Here is a 16,926-nt window from a genome sequence, read left to right as displayed (position 1 = left end):
TGCCCACAGAAACTGTGTGTCCTGTGGTATTTTGCAACTTGCCACCCAATCACCGCTGCTTAGACAATCATAAAAGGAACAAAATATTTATCAGAATAATCTTGATTGCCCTTTTTTCCCTCCTCTCATCAAGACTTCAGGAAACAAAAGCAAATTCCAGGCTTAAAAAAAAGAGTTATTCATGATTACTACAGTATTTTTATCTCCACATCTTAAGCAGACTGCAAACATTTTACATTTATGACACGTAACAAGCAACCTGTTTGGTTTTATTTCCAGTTCTCATTAAATACCCCAAAATTCCTGTATACAAAAATCTATACATGAAAATTAACAGATAGCAAAACATAAAATAAACATGTTCCCCGTAGCTAGTACATCTGTAATTTTTAATAAGTTATATAAATGAATCTTTATAGTCCATTGGAATTATTAATATCAATAACCCACATCCAAACTACTGTGTTGATATATTGAAGAATTTTTTTTAAATGACCAAAAAACATACAAAGCCAAAAGACAACAGTGAGATCCTTTGTACTGTAAGATCCTCTGTACAAAACACGGAAGTGCTCTTTTCTAGACTCTGTGCAAAATATACATCCTTGGCTTCTACAATCCGTAACGAAATTAGAATTAAGAATAAACTGCACATGACTGAACTTCGAATGTGTAAAACTATTTCCAAATAAACAGTTCTTTTGGTCTCTTACAGAAGAAAAAGCTTTGAAAGTTTAACAGAAGGTTTCAAGAATGACTACTATCCCCCTACAAATAGGCAGCAATAAGTAGCAGAATTTACTTAACATGCAAAATCTTGTTCTTAAGCTAGAATTCTATAGCTTTACAACAGAAGAATGGCGATATTGGGCTCACAAGCTTTAATATACTAATATAGTACATCACTAGGAAATGCTCTCTCAGTGCACTGATACTGATTTGGAACAAAAATATCCCACCAGCGGGAAATAACAAGAAATTCATTGTATTTCCTACTTGGAAAACTGCACACTCACTTCCATACAGTGACTTTTAGGAATAAAACAAAACCAGCTACCACAAAACTACTAAATAAAAGCAGTGATCTCCAAAGGTAGTACTATCAGATATTGTTCAAAATCAGGTCAAACATGGAAAAGCCAAGTAACTGAAAATTTACATCCTCTGACAAGTTACAGATAAATGTGTGTAGCAAACAAAGTACTAACTGAAGTCTTGGAGCCATTTTTAGGAGTGTTCACTACAAAGCTATAACAGATGCTCAACTTCATTAATGTAAGCATGCTTTAAAGCACTGTTAACCTCGCCTGCTCCAATTAAACCAACCAAAACTATTATGGGAAAAAAATATATATACACCATAGCTCAGGAATCATTCCTTTCAACTTAAACAGAAAAAATAATGTGAGAAAGTCAGACCTGCTGCATCAAAAGGATTATCTTGAAGACAATACTCAAGAGGGTAAAGCAGAAAATTAAAAGCAATTCAACATCGTAGCTCACAAGTGCAAGAATGAACCCCCCACTATGTTTCCCTACTGTCCAAGTACCTATAAGTCAAAATAAACTGATCAAGATATAAACCCAAAGAACCATCTTTATAAAAAAAAAGTGCAATTGAAGAATCCATAACAGTTAAGAAATTAATTCTAGGGTTTTTATAACCATTTGAAAGGAACAACAAATACTGTTCCGTGCACCCTGTATATTCACTAGTTGTCAACCAAGCCATGATACAGGCAGTGATTTCACGAACATTGAGAGAAAAAAGCCTCCCAGCCATTCTGCAATCACTCATTAAAGTTGTTACTCTTTTTTTTTGCCACCAAATTCAGTGGGGCTGTGCTAGTGCATAGTTACCTTCAGAACTACAGATATATTGCAAGTTCACGTAAAGCAGAATAAACGTACTGAATTCAATGATATTGCACTAGTTTAGGTATGATTAGAGTAAGACCTCCCTATTTCAACCTTACTTAACAAAGCTACTTTAACATGTAATTTGCCTCCTCTAATACTAAAAATACACATCCCACCTCTTGTATGGAACGATTTCTTACAAATTACAAAAAATAGGGTAGTCCAGAGGGAAAAAAAGGAAACTTAGGTTACTTATAGGAAGCAGCAGTGAGGTTGGAAATGGGACAAATAATTGTCTTTTAGCTGCATAGAACTGACATGGTAAAGCTGATGGAGAACCTAAAAACTTGAAAGGGAATTGACCTATATTCCATTTATGAATTGTTTCTGAATGTTTCATAGCAGTAAGTTCACAACATTCTACAAAGCATAATTCAAAAGCAAAAAACATAGATATATTAAAAATACTCAAAATTTCCCCCACATCAGACTTCATAAACGTGTGTGTTTAAATACAACTGCAGACTTCTATAAATGGTGTTGCATATTACATGGATTTAGTATTTGGTCTCGGTTTTCTTCATACTTTTCTATCATTTTCTGCATGTCATGGTCAGCTCCAATAACCTTGAAAAAAACAACACGAACATTAGAAATAACTGACACCATAAAACATGGTCGCTTTTGAGCAAAATAGAACAGGACTAGCGCTAAAGGCAAACCAATGTCCTCCTAGAGATCAGTCCAATCAGCTTTCTGTTCACAGTCTGGCGTTCATTGAAAAGCTACATCTGATCCTCTAACCACAAGGAACAGACCCTCAAATTCCATGGAAGAGATGGAAGACCAGACTTTCCAGCTATCCATAGTGCATAGCATAAAACAGTCTGAGGTTTTCCTTCTCCAAAGGTTATAAGAAAAGCAGATTTATTTACTTTTACCCTTAAACAACACTCTCTAATATCTGAAGAGTGCAATCCTCCATATGCTTAATTGGTTATAAATAAAATAATACTCACAAGCACTGGGCAGGAAACTTTAAACAGTGTATGTTTAATGAGCCACTCCTCGTAGAGCTGATGAATAGCTTCTAAATATTCCTAGAAAAGAGGCACTCAAATAACACATATGCCCAGGGACGAAACAAACATTGCAATTTTTATATATTTGTTAGGTAGTTAAGAAGTACATATAAAAGCCAGCATTGGATATTCCCACCAACAAAAAAGCATCAGGTTTCTGAGAAAAAATAATTCCCAGTATAAGGTTTTACTCCACAAAGACCCTCAAAGACACAGGGCTTACCGGAGCACAGGATGCTCGGCTCCGCTTAAGATCAAGAACCACATTTCTCTCCCACAGGGATAATCTGGCTCAAGATTTTACAGAGGAAAATACACCAAAGAGAAGAAGAAAAAGGGCAAGACTGCAAAGAATATGTATTGAAGGCACTTCTGTGTCAATACGTTTTCCTAGAATTCCCAATTCACTTTCTCCTAACTGACTCCATTTCCTCTAAAAGCACTTCTGCCTGTCATCCATTATTAGGGGTTTTTTTTCCATGGAGACCACTTAACATTTTTCATTCATAATTGCTCCCTGCCACCCCTCAGCAGAGCTGTGAAGTAACACAATGTCTCTTCAAATCCATTAGAGCAAGGATTAATTCTCCAAGGCAAAATTTCTCATTGGCCCAAAATTTAGCTCTTTGCATCTATCTTCACCTGACAGTTGCTTCTGCTGAACTGGCCAACACTAGAGATACCTTTGCAGTGTACAGGATGCCTTCTGTAACTACATTTATTTCTGGTTAGGCCTTCATCAGGAGAAAATGTGTTTAATGACGGGACATTCAGTAAACTGTGACACAGAAGCTGATCATTCAATTACTACCGTTTATTTTTAAGCAGATTCCCATGCTAACAATTTTCAAGAAGTTGCTTGTTTTCAGACACAGACACTTTTCATGCATAAACATCCTGTAATAGCAGACAACACAAAGTGCCCACATAAATCTTCAGCACCTGCATGCACATGTATTTGTGCTTCAACTGGGTGCCCTTATGCTGTTTAATGACACAAAAGCAACTGCCTTTTTACATCTTAGAGAAGATTAACAGTTGATTAATACTCCACCTTAACAGCCAGCTATCGCACACTGATTACTAAAACACTAAAGTTTTAGTTTGCAGTGGAAACAGCTGCAGCACATTTTGGCAATACACTCAGGATATGATTTTAGTATTTAGATTGGAATCATTATGTTTTGAAAGCTCATTGTAACCACATGTATTGAAGGAACGCCTTACCAGAGGAATGATCTTTTCCTCTTCTCTGCATCTCCTCTTTAACCTCTCATAACAAACTTTGGGAGAAGTCTGCAGATAAACTGCCATAAGAAAAATTATTATGGTTATGTTCAAGGATCGGTTTTTAAAGCAAAGAACCTCACTTCACAAACTGTAGGAGGAAAGAATCCTGACTTCAGTACCACCACTCAACCTCCCCTTTGGTGTGACTGTTAATCCATGAACCACCCACAAATTCATGCTGTCCAATGCTACACATTGCACCCACTATCGTATTTGAATAATATGATTATTTATGACCCAAGAAACAAGATTTTTTTTCCAATAAGGACACCCACCCACAAACACGTCCCTCCAGATACCATCAAAACTTTACCTATCAAATCAACCGAAACATCCGTGTTGTTCTGGATCCAGTCAAACCATTCAGTCAGGACAACATAATCCACTTCTGGCATTTTTCCGCTGAATAGACACAGAAGTCATCACTCATTGAACAGCATGCACAGATCAACTCTAAACTCAGATTTTTTTGCCTGACTAGAATTACTCCAAATTTACTCCAGCATCCATGAAATTAAAACAAGACCAATATTATGCCCACACAAATTGAAGGTCTCGTTGTTTATACAATAGAAAGACCAAATGCTTTTCTTTTCTTTTTTAAGTACTTATAACACAAACAGTAACAACAAATTAGTGCCAATGGTATTCATTGCTCAGGTTCTTTATTTCAGGATCATTTCAAATTTACCTAAACTACTGCAGTGCACATTACCAGAGAGGCTTGACTGAGTAGCACCAACAACTCATTACAGAAGCCATACTAAAGAGAATTAAAAATATAATGGCACCATGTAAATAAACAGTACTCCCACTGTAAGAAATATCTGTGGAAAGAGTACTGAAACATTCAACACGCTTAATCTGAACTCTGATTTCAGAGAGCACAGACAATATTGGAGACAACTGTTCCAAAGTTCTGTCAGTAAGAATAATAAAATATCAAACGACGCAGATGACACATTAAGAATCACATATTATGTTTTTACTAGTGCTGGAATTTTCACCTATTTCCATATTCCTAAGCAGTCAAATATTACTAGTTTAACATTATTCTGTCTTCAAAACTGGTGACAGTAACACATACTCCACACTCTTTCCTAAATGCCTCTGCAATATAAAACAGAGATGTGGCTGAGAGGCTCCTGTCCTGCCCAGCAAAATGATTGAGACCAGTTGCAACATTTTACATAATGATTAAGAGAAAGATGCCACAGATTTCCCAACCATCCTGGCGACACGCTTTGATCACAGGCAAAACCAAGTAATAATAATCCAGAAAGGTATTTCCATTTAAGCATGCACGAAAGCAAACCCAATATTCGTACCACCTCCCTTCTTTATCTGCCGTCCAGCTGAATATCTTGCCTCCCAAAGCACCTAAGAAATGGGATATCACAACTCTCTGCTATTCTTCTAATGTATCCATCAGTACATGTGTCATAAAAGGCACTAAAGGGTGTTTTCATCTCCAAAGTTTGCTGACATTTGCTCCTGCCAAGTAAAGTTAAATACGAATGGAACGAGCTTTATATCATAACTAACTACAGATTCAAATGGGAATTGCTAGTGCTTACCCTGTAACATATCATGCATACTCACGTGCACACATTAAAGCTCTTCTACAGTTTTACACCTAACATGAGCACGTCTCTCAGTGCTAAACTCAGCTGTGTAAAGGCAGCAAGACCTGGGACACCTGTGCGTATCTGTGCCTGCCGGAGAACTCACAGCAACTGCTCGCAATTTAAGCTTTCCATCATCGCTGCAAATCCTACCCTGTTTCTCTGGGAAAAACCCTGCAAAGCCAAAACACAGATACTGAGCGACACCAGATCAAAGAAGAGCTGGTATTCCTGATATTCTCAAAGCTCTTCAACCCTTACTTAAATGAATCATTCTCCTAAAGAAGAGGAGCTTGTGTGGACTACAGATAACAAGGCATCCTTCTCCATCTTTAAGACTGGGACCCAAAGCAACATCTTCTCTTAAAGAAAGCAGAAAATAACCTCTGCTCTTCTACCCCATTCACTCCGAGTCTTGTTTGGAATAAAAAAGGTCTATGGCATTTTTACACACTTTTAATGGGAACATGCCTTGCATGCAGCTTATTTAACAATCCCTTTGCTGAAGATACCTGTTGAATAGCTGGAGCCTGAGGAGGGTTTTGATAAAATTTTGAGCAAAATTTAAAGATATGTCAGGTCAGTTTTGTTTTCCAGACAGTTTCACGGAAAATAAATTCCCTCTGGGTTACTAAATACAGAGAAACCACTGCTGAATGAGGAAGCCCCGGAACTGTACATTGATATACTCAGAAATTATCATATCTGCTTACCCTGTTCTTACACTCCTTCCAAGTACTTTTGACCACCATTGGAGACACGGTATGAGAGAGGACAGATTTACTTTTTTTTTAATGTGATTCAAACAGCTATTTTAATGCGGTCCAAATTTTTCCTTGTGTTATTTATAAGCCTTTCACACACCTTTATATCATATTTTGGTTTGCTATTGGTAACATCAGCTGACTTCTGGCTTGCAGTAACAAAACAAAGCAAATGCCTTCTGTCCAAATTAAAAAGTGCTTAAGCCACGAGACATCTTAGATGCCCTTAAAAACGTTACTACAAAATCAATACATAGAGTTGACATAAGCAGACTTGGCCTTCTAGCAACAAAGTTCCCAGGCTTTGGGACAGAAGCACCTTGGCTACAATGAAAAAAAGCAAGTACCTAAAACCAGAAAGACATTCCAGTACATTTCCATTGTAAACAAATAATGTCTCTCTCTGTTTGTCGCACATCTTACTGTGTTTCTCTCAACTTTTAAAGCAGTTCCAGTAACAGACCCGCCGCTTATGTAGCATGGATGCCACCTGGTGGCACACAGCCCTTCTCCCTGCAGACGAGCAAGAAACTGGTTTTGTCCCTTAAGACCACTGAAATACCCATTAAAACAACAATCTGTTACATATACTTCTCAATATAAGGTCAGCATTCAAACAAATATCAGTGCACTATTTTTGTTAGCATGGGGTGGATGAACTATCCGTCACCCACATAATGCATCCTTTTTCTGTTTCAGGCCACAATCTTATCCCCCCAAAACAAAATAACCTGGGTTAGGCCCGAGTGCTCTGTCCCCAGCCCAAGCACAATTGGGGGTGGGGACCAGATTCAGAACGTGACACTTACAAACAGCTCTTGTTCTTTCCCTACTCACCAGCCTACCAAGGTCTGCAGTCTATTTTGATCCTATGAATCCCGGTTCTGAGCGACAGCACCAGATTCCCGTTCCTGCTTGCGAGCAATGCCAATCCTGGATGCTAGGCTGGATAACGCCTTCTAGCTCTCTCCCTCCTACAGTGTCATGGGTTTTTTACCTGTTCAGAACGCGTTTGCTTTAGGACTTTTGTATTCAGCTGGAGAGCAGATAACTTCAATAAATCGGTGTTGTAAATACACGAGAGTACTTGTGCAAAAGGCTCTTGCCCGGCCCATGTCCCATGGGTTCCATTCTACCCATGGCCAGCATGTCCCATATGAGACACACTGCCGCCCCCGCACACAACCGACACCTTTCACAGACCACTTAGATGCAAATTACCAAAGAAATCATTGGTTGTTTTTTTAAATCTAATTAAGTCAAGAAATTAAAGTAAAAAAACATATACCATACCTCCGATACAAATTTTCCACAAAAATGTATTTTGCACTGTGAATTGATCGCTCCATCATTCGTATGGGGGAAATCTACAAATTAAAACATGACAATCACTGACTAGTTTACATTTTTCAACACAATTTTCTTCTTTTCAAGCTTATATTGCATATCATGTCCTTCCCATTATGAAATACCTAATTCTTCCAGATTTTGTGATAAGCAGATTTACTGGGAGGGTGGCACCCACAAACACGTATTCTTCACCTTATGGATGGTCACTGCGTTATTAACCACCAACAGAACTAAACTGTTACTCATACACGAGTTCCAAAGGTCACAGCAAAAGGATTCAGCTGAGCATCTGAAGTTCACCAGAGGGACAAAAAAGCAGCGATCCGATCAGGATGTGCAGAGCAACAGGAACTATTGCTATCTGAACTGCTGGCACCTTCGCTGTGTTACTGTGCCAGCAGCACAGGTCTTAACACCAGAACAACTCTAACGAGAAAACAGCGCTTCATTTTGGAGAAGGGACATTCTCGGACAGTCTCTGGCCCCTGCAGAGCAAGGCAGCCCTGGCAGAGCTCTTCCCAACCAGGTATTCTCTGCACGTTAATGACCACAGAAGCAACGACTGTTCCAGCATTAGGCTCAGCTGGCAAATGACAGCAAAGCTCAGAGTGAAACACAGGGCAATCCTCAGGAGCTTCTGAATGGGCTTTTTCTGCAATGGGAGATTTCTCATCTTGAAAAAACACCTCTTCCGAAGAGCTAGTGGTTGTATGTGCAGTATCACTGTCGTGTGTGGTACTTTGGAAAGTTTGCCCTCACACAAAGTCAGAAGACGACACAAGAACAATCATTAAGATACAAGTGTGCCACCTAAGATCTGATCTGGTGATCAGGGAGCAGAAGGCTTAGCACAGAAGGTATCAAAAGGTGTTTGACGGAAAGAGAAATTAGTAGATCTGATGAAAAATGTACAATATGTGAATTGAGAAAGAAAAACATGTAAGAAAAAAAAGGATGCAAAACATCCGAAAACAAGCATTAGAAAATTTTAGTGGAAGTATTTTGGATAAACACAAGAAGCGATGACTAAATTTGAGCTAAACAGCATGGAGCAGTAGAATGAATGCCAACAGTATCTCTTAAGATTACCTGACGTGTGCGAAAGGTTTGAAATAGCTACATTTACATGGAGATCAATTACAGAGAAGTCACCAATGTACAACGATGAAGAGATTATGTGCAAGTCTAGCTCATAAGGACGGGCAAAAGAAAGCAGTACTAGTTTTAGGAAGTAAAAGTTCTGCGCAGGTAGGAAGCAGATGTTTCGCCCCTCCTGGAACACATGCTGAGCATATCAACAACATCCCCGCATCATAAAAACTCATACTCACTGCAGGAACAAAGAAAGAACGCAAATAGCATCTTAACTTTTGGATACATGGTTTAAATTATTTATTACTCATAACCACATCTAATTCTTTTTTAAATTAAAATAAAAACATGTTATTTACCATCGGTCTGGTATGCTGCTCCAACATTGTAAGCTGTATGTAAGTCTGTAACGTTATCCCCCATCTTGATGCATCTTGGTACATTAAGCCCTGCGGTTAGAGATGGAAGCAAGACAGACAGACATTTCAGTTAGCTCCAACAGCAAAAGAAGTGAAGTTGGGTATTTCTTAAGCTTCTGCACTACCACAGAATTGCTAAAAGAAGTGCACTAAAACAGCCTACACCAGGTTTGACAAGAATTGAGTGATCACTTGCTCTCCACAATGCAGATTTACAGTCCTGGGGCACACAGACACTGAGCAGGGCACTTGCTAAAGTCAACAGGACTTAGTTACCCTGCACCTTGAACAGTCAGGACCAAGGCACAGCTCATTTGAGACAGTTCAAATATGTTTCTTAATTAAAATAATGGATCTGCTATGCTATTTTTGTGCACTGACAGACTCTCAGTATACCTAGTCCACCCAGAAATGTGTACAGGGTTCCAGTAAGTAGGTTCTGAACCTCAGAAAAGTTGTCTTTTAACAGAGACAACTGTTCTTCCCAAAGGATCCTCCTCAAAGCAGTTCTTAGATCCTTCACTCTCTGCTTGCTGCAATTCCCCCCTCACACACACTTACAAGCAACGGTTTACCCTGCAAAGCTGAGATCTGACTTGAAATAAAATGTCATTCAGCGTCTATCTGCTGAGGTGACAAGCTTTAAGACAGCAGCGTGGCTTCTGTGCACAGATCTGACCTGCTTTTCTCCCTGCCCAAGATCAGAACGAGAAAGCATTCTGAAGTGCACAGATTGCTGGGGTGATGTGCCACACCGCCAAGCACACCCCATCCCTTTACTAACGATAAGGAAGTAAAGCATCAGCAACTCCTTTTCCAGAGGACCTACACTGGCAGTAACGCCATCCAACACCTGTCTGGGCACGCACGGTTTGGCATGTACCCACGCTGCGAATTCCACAGCAGCTTGAGCACCGATCCCCACCTGAACCAGCAGATCTTTGCAATGGAGGTGATGCCACAGGCAGGGACACTGCCACCAGACGCCACTGCCACCAGACGCCACTGCCAGACTGGTGCAGTCACAGCCCTCACTGCTGTCTCCCAGCATGGCTGTGCCAAAGGGACACACTTGTGGGGAATGGTTACAAGAAGCAACGCCTACCCAAAACACAACAGAAGCTCTCAGCACCTCACAGGACTAAATTTTCCCTATCTTCTGCAGTCAGACAACATTAACTGACCAGACCCACCGCTCACTTTCTGAGTGACATTCTTCCCTTCTTTGCAATACGCACAACTAGATACAGAAACAACTGTCACACTCAGGTTTACCTTTCTGTGAACTGCTTTAGCTCGTACCAAATAAAAGACCCACTCCTTGCCAAAACCACATTTTATATGCAATGTTTCTATTATATGCATGTCTTAATCACAGTAAAATATCTTCTGCATCATGGAGTTTTATTTTTTTGCTGTATGAGACTATGAGCACACCTTTTGTAACAGTTTTGCTGACTGGTATGAAGTCCTCATGCCTGTCTTTCTAAAACAATAGTAATTGTAGAATTAATTTCTGCCACTTACCAGGATATTATGACCACGAACATTCCTCCACTTGGTCACTGGTTCTGTCAAAACCTTGTTAAAAATAATTACTCAGTGTTAAACATGGGTTAGATTCTAAATACTTAATTTGACCCTACAAGTCTACAACTCTTTTCAATGAACACTCGTTCAGTAAGTGGGAGCAGTCAGGACTTGCATTGGAAAGCTCAGCCCTCTTCAAAAAACAAACTGAATTATGTAATGTAAACAGTAATAATGAACACTGTTGAAAAATTAAAGAAATATGATTATATAACATCTTTTTAGCATGCTTAAACAGCCAAAATAAAACTCAGGATCAGTTACTTAAAGGGCCTGGATATAATTTCACTTTGTTTGCGTCAAAATCAGTACGATGCAAGGGAAAGAATGGCTTAGCTGAGCACTGACTGCGTATCAGTGACCTGCTCAATCCCTCACAAATTAATTTCCTAGAGCGCAACACTTGTCTGCAAAGGAACACAGGGTCAGAATGCTATCATATTACTTTTCATTTTGTTTTTGTGATCTAACAAACAAAATATATTCAAAACTCTCACAAAATTAATCAGAAAAGCTACTACCCTAAATACATAAAAATCACAGGAGACTTATCTGGTTCAAACATGGTCTACAACTCCAATGAAACTGAAGAGCCAGGTCTAAGCAAATCCGATAAGGCTGGGAAGTTAACGAGCATTTTAAAAAATGTTGCACTACATGCAAATTAAAGTTTGCTATCCTTTGAGTTAAGAGTTTAGTCCATATGGATCATTCCTGTTAAATTACCAAATAACATCTGGTTACCCAGCATTTCTATAAGGAATCCTGCAACTTAGCAAACCTGTTCCAAGGTCCTAATATCTGACGTACACAAAAGCAATTGTGACATGAAATAGCAAACAAGCCCAAACATGCCCAACCCACATGGGCTGCTGTTATTTTACAGCGATACAAACTCTAATCCACAGGTTTTACTGATAGTTTAGCATCCAGTACTATACTATGTATGATCTAAACTTCTCTTCTACAATTTGACTGTAAGGGTTGGGGGAAGAGAGGGTGAAATGTGTGCTCTAAGAAGCGCACTGGCTCACAACCCGCTGCTCCTTTCTCATCAGCCTAGGAAAGGACAACACTTCTAACTTAACTGTCAGTTTTTGTCAAGACAAGCAACTGCTTAATGACGTAAATCAAGACAAAGACATGTACATCCAGTACCTCAATGCTGGTAGTTTGCGCAAAGTAATCCAGGCATGTTGTTTTTCCACTTGCAATGTTCCCCTCGATACATATCTGATGGAAAACAGTATCAACTCTTAAGCAGCATGCTATTGCACAGTGGTATGTAAAAATACACTCTTCCTATATAAAGCATACTGTTTCCTTACAATGTAAATACATCATTTTAGAGAAGACATTGGGGATCAGTTTGGATGTGGTGACTCCTTGCAGACAACCACTTTTTCTCTGCCTGACACACACCCCCACACCCCCACACCAACAGTCTCTTCCCCAGTAATGGACTCACCACCCGGACACCCCTCAGGAAAACAGCCACAACCAATGCTTGCAAATATAGAAACGCTCAGATTATCTTAAAATAAGATGCTGCACCTTTCACATAGTTTTCCAAACAAAATGCAAATACTTACAACCGTTTTTCTATCATCTTCTTTTACCAGATGTTTATCTAGAATGGAAATAAACAGCAGTTACAACTAAGGATGTCTTCATAACGTCCCGCTGTACTGAGCTTCTTAATGTGAGCCCCTCCATGAAGTTCTTAGGTTGTCTATTGCTTAACACGAATATTTGATAAATTATCAGTCTTTAAGGTCTTCGGTCACCATGGGGTCACACAACAGGCATGTTGTGGCACAGGCTGACGCAGCTGTGGCTTTGGCTCCCCATGGTCCCTGACGCCACAAAGAGTCAAACGGTGAGCGCCTACACTCCTTCGGCAGATTTCTGATACACCCGCTGCTCTGCGCTTCCATCGGGAGAAAAAACGAGCTTTGGGAAGGGCAGTTTCTGTGTGATGCCTTCACAGGCCTAGTTACACGGCAGCTCCAGCAGAAGCACTTTAGATTCTTACATCTCAAAACTACCTACACCAAACTTCTGCAAGCAACGCCAGGAGCACCGCACCCTTAACAAATCAAAGCAAAGAAGCCACTCCGGTAGCCCAGCACAACCAGTGAGCGACCACGACACACAATGAGAAGCAGCAGGTCTGCTCCACCGTGAGGGGCTGGGGTGTCCTCACAGAGCGACGCTCCGCGCTGCCCCCGAAACGCGCCCGGGGCCGGCGGTCACCTCACCTCACCTCACCTCACCTCCCCTCACCTCCCAGCGCTGCCCCGCGCCCCCGCCGCCCCGCACTTACAGCCGCCAGCGCCGGCCGGGCCGGGCCGGGAGCGCAGCGCCAGTCCGCCCGCCGAGGAGCCCGCGGCCGCTCCCGCCGCCAGGCCCCGCCGGCCCCAGGCCCCGCGCAGCGCCGCGGGCCGCGCCCAGGCCACCCCCAGCCGCCACATGGCCCATCCCCGCCGCCCCGCCCACTTCCGGCCGCGGCGCCCGCGCTTCCGCTGCCGGGGAGGGGCCGCGGCGGGTCCGGTCCGGTGGCAGCGCCGGCCGAGGGGAGCGGGGCCGCCCGGGCCATGGCGCTGGACAGCGGCTTCGCCAGCTCGGCGCGGGGCGCCGTGAAGATCGCCCGCACGGTGCGGCCTGGGGGCAGCGGGGCGGGCGGGCGGGGCCGGCGTTGGCGCTGACCCCGTTCCGCCGTGTCTGTCCCGCAGGTGGTGGCGTTTGTAACGTTCCTGTGCTTCGTGGCGTCCCGCGCGCACGAGGCGTACTCGGCGCTGGCCGCCATGGAGGTGGCGGTCACCGCGCTGTTCTTCGCGCTGTACCTGCTGCAGCTGGACAAGAAGCTGAGCTGGCTGTGCTGGCCCCTGGCCGTGAGTATTTGCCCCAGCGGCGGCGTTTCACCCGGTTTGTGTCCAGAGGGGCCGTTGCCAACCGGTTTGGCTGTTTCTGTAAAGAAAAAAAAAACAGTATTGCATTTTTTGAGCCAGTTTTTCCTAACAGAGCGCGTATTTCTGCACCGCTTTCTGAGCAGCTGGCTTGTGTCCCCAGCAGCCCCTCCCGTGAGGAGCAGCACTTGCTCAACGCGATCAAACTGCGCTTGTCATCTTCCTCAGCACAAATTAAACACACATTCGCTCAAATATTAACGAGTTCTCCTCTTACCTCCCTTTTCAAGAAGTTATGTCCTGCTTTAGCCTACCAAGCGTAGCCAAGCTGCACAAATTTGACTGGAAAAACAAAATATAAAATGAGGAAGTTTTATCACAAACGCTCTTTTTAACATCAAACCACTGGGTGTCACTATCGATCCTGCGTGGGTATTAGTGAAATTCCACTTTCATAGCAAACCAGCAATTTTTAGCGATTCACGCAATATTGGGAGCTGTTCACATTCTTCTTCAGGCTTGTATTTGAGAATAAATATGTTGCTTTGCTCGGCTGTTTCAGGATTTGTTCAACTCGGTGATTGCCGCGTTGTTCCTCCTCGTCGTGTGCCTGTTTGCCGTAACAATCAAGACCAACAAAGGGACACTGACTGGAGGAGTAAGTAGGAACATTATGAACGAATTTCAGTTCTTAAAGTACAGGTGATTTGAAGCTCTTGGTGTGCTCACGTTGTGGTAAGACCATGAAAATAACTCTTGTCATGGAAGAACATACTCAGCAGTCACAAACAAAAGTGAATACACATTCACTGTATCTCACTCAAAAACAAACAAAACTCAAATCACTAGTAATTTAAAGTTATTGGTAGACTTTGGAATTGCTATGGGGAAGCAGCAACAGTGGAAGCGCCTGGAGTTTAACTCATTTAAATAACCTGCATTTGCTTCCATAGCTTAAAATCCCAGGTGGGACAATCCATAGTTCTTTCAGGACTATCTAGTTTGGTGACAGTATTTAAGAAGAAATGCCTGTGATTCTGCTAAATGGAGATGAAACTTTTTCAACAAATATGTCGGTACTTCCCTCCTGACATATATATAATTTTTTTGGACACAAACTGACAAATTATGACAGTTAAAGAGGGGTTTTTTTCATACCATGAATATAAAGGTCTTTGTGCACTTAAGATCAAACCAGTTTAGTAATCTAAGCAACTGTCATTCTAAATTCAAATTAAAACTAATATAACTAATATTAATAAACCATAAGGTGGGGAGGAACTCAGTTTTGAAAGTATTCCAGGCTCCTGAAATACAAGATAAGCTAAAATGTGACAACAAATCAAAAGAAACACAGAACTTGCCACAGGAGAAGAGCCCAGGAGGTGCAGAGCTGTTGTCTTTGCTGGTGCCGGCAATGACAACCTCAGCAAAAAGACTTTCTGATGAAGTGACTGGCTATGCTAGAATATAATTTACACTCTCTGTCGTGAATTAAATAGAAATCAAGGTTGGATGCAGGAGACTAAGTACGTAGCTTGGAAAACAAGTTTGGGCAGAATGTGGGAGATCTTCAAAGTTGGGAGAACCAGAGTTGCCCCAGGCCTGTTGTCCCAGGGCACAAAGCGCCTGGGCCGCGCTCTCCTGAGCCGCTGCCACAGCCTTGCTCCTGCTCATGAGATAATTCCATTGTAGCACATGGTTGCACCCAAAAAATTGCATGTATGTGGGACCGGGCTGAAGGGCGAGAGCTACGCCAGTTATCTCAGGTGCTGTTCTGCAAACACGTTTTTCCTGTTGCCTGCCTGAAGTTGTATGGTTTTTAAATACTTAACATACCTTTTCTTCAATTTGGAGTATGCTTTCTGTTCAGAGCTTCAGAGGAGAGGAGCACTATGTTTTTCTCGCTCGGCTTGTTTCTACAAATGCTGCCTTTTTTCTGAGGCAGTACTATTAATTAGGCAGTCCCTAAAGAGACGGGAGGGTCTTCATTTAGGATGAAAGCATTGTCTGGCATAATGCAGCATTAATTAGCTCAGGTTGCAAGGAGAACACATCATCTCTAAGGCTTCAGACAAACATGAAACAAAGCCAGGGTGTACACTGCTCTGTGAAAGGCTGAGGGGATATAAATACAGATGTTATTGAATTTATCAGCTGTCTCACATCACACATATTTAGAAGGCCAGAACCAACTTAGGAAGATATGTTTACTGCTTCTTTGAGGGACAATAGATGAATCGCTACAGTAAAAGATAGAGATTCTATGGAGGAACTAACATTATTGTTATTTTTATAGGTATTTGGTCTTATATTGCTTGTTCTCTGTGTTCTCGACGCGGTTATTCTTTTCCAGAAGATTAGCTTTGGTGAACCAAGAGGAAGTAATACTCCTGCGAAATAAATTAACATTTTAGCAAAAGAATTATTTCGCCATTGATTATTGTTCTACTGTTCTCGTTGAATTTCTCGTGCATTTATGTACATTTTTGGAAGTGTCATTCATAAGTTTTCTTGCATTTACAAATGTAGTTTCAGTGTTACAATTTCACCAGTGTAAGCCTCACAGAAAACTACCTTGTTTTTCTAAACTTAAATACATTTTTAGCTGTTGGAAAATCAATTTCATTATTGTTGTCTTTCTGTAATAAAAAGAAAATACAAATGGTCTAAGTGCATGATTTATTTATTTTCCCGTCGGTTGTATTTATTATTAAGTGTACTTAAAAATTTAAGGTATTTAAGGTAATTTAAGGTATTTATTATTAAGTGTACTTAAAAATTTAAGGTACAAGTAACATGTGTAGGAACAGATTTTTTATTAATTATTATTTTTTCCACCCTTCATTGTGTTCCTCACTCCACAGACCAGCCTCCTGGCTGACGACCGTGTCGTGCCATGCGAACACGTTATTGCCGAGGCATTTTGATCCCTGAATTCTCAT

At 41.3% G+C, this 16,926-nt stretch overlaps 2 protein-coding genes across 4 annotated transcripts; one reads left to right on the top strand and one right to left on the bottom strand.

Annotated features, from left to right (window-relative positions):
* TK2 (thymidine kinase 2) lies at nucleotides 1-13,671 on the bottom strand (the record flags this gene model as incomplete). Of its 3 annotated transcripts, none has more annotated exons than XM_080351700.1 (10): nucleotides 1-2,487; nucleotides 2,880-2,960; nucleotides 4,170-4,249; nucleotides 4,546-4,634; nucleotides 7,915-7,988; nucleotides 9,423-9,512; nucleotides 11,010-11,063; nucleotides 12,231-12,305; nucleotides 12,665-12,702; nucleotides 13,399-13,660. In XM_080351700.1, 10 exons carry the CDS (start codon nucleotides 13,544-13,546, stop codon nucleotides 2,389-2,391), a joined length of 828 nt encoding a protein of 275 aa, XP_080207826.1. In that variant the 3' UTR covers nucleotides 1-2,388. The 3 variants fall into 3 exon arrangements, with proteins under 3 accessions (XP_080207826.1, XP_080207828.1, XP_080207827.1); XM_080351702.1 differs by having other exon boundaries at nucleotides 2,880-2,950; XM_080351701.1 differs by lacking the exons at nucleotides 11,010-11,063; nucleotides 12,231-12,305; nucleotides 12,665-12,702 and having other exon boundaries at nucleotides 13,399-13,671.
* On the top strand, nucleotides 13,608-16,643 carry CKLF (chemokine like factor). The gene is made up of 4 exons (XM_080351703.1): nucleotides 13,608-13,729; nucleotides 13,808-13,966; nucleotides 14,544-14,639; nucleotides 16,281-16,643. Exons 1-4 carry the CDS (start codon nucleotides 13,670-13,672, stop codon nucleotides 16,383-16,385), a joined length of 420 nt encoding a protein of 139 aa, XP_080207829.1. The 5' UTR covers nucleotides 13,608-13,669; the 3' UTR covers nucleotides 16,386-16,643.
* The last annotated feature ends 283 nt before the right edge of the window (nucleotides 16,644-16,926 follow it).

This window comes from Nesoenas mayeri (genome assembly GCF_963082525.1).
Source record: "Nesoenas mayeri genome assembly, chromosome: 12".
NCBI lineage: Eukaryota > Metazoa > Chordata > Aves > Columbiformes > Columbidae > Nesoenas > Nesoenas mayeri.
Note: the sequence above shows the minus strand (reverse complement) of the source record. Positions and strands in the feature narration are given on the sequence as shown.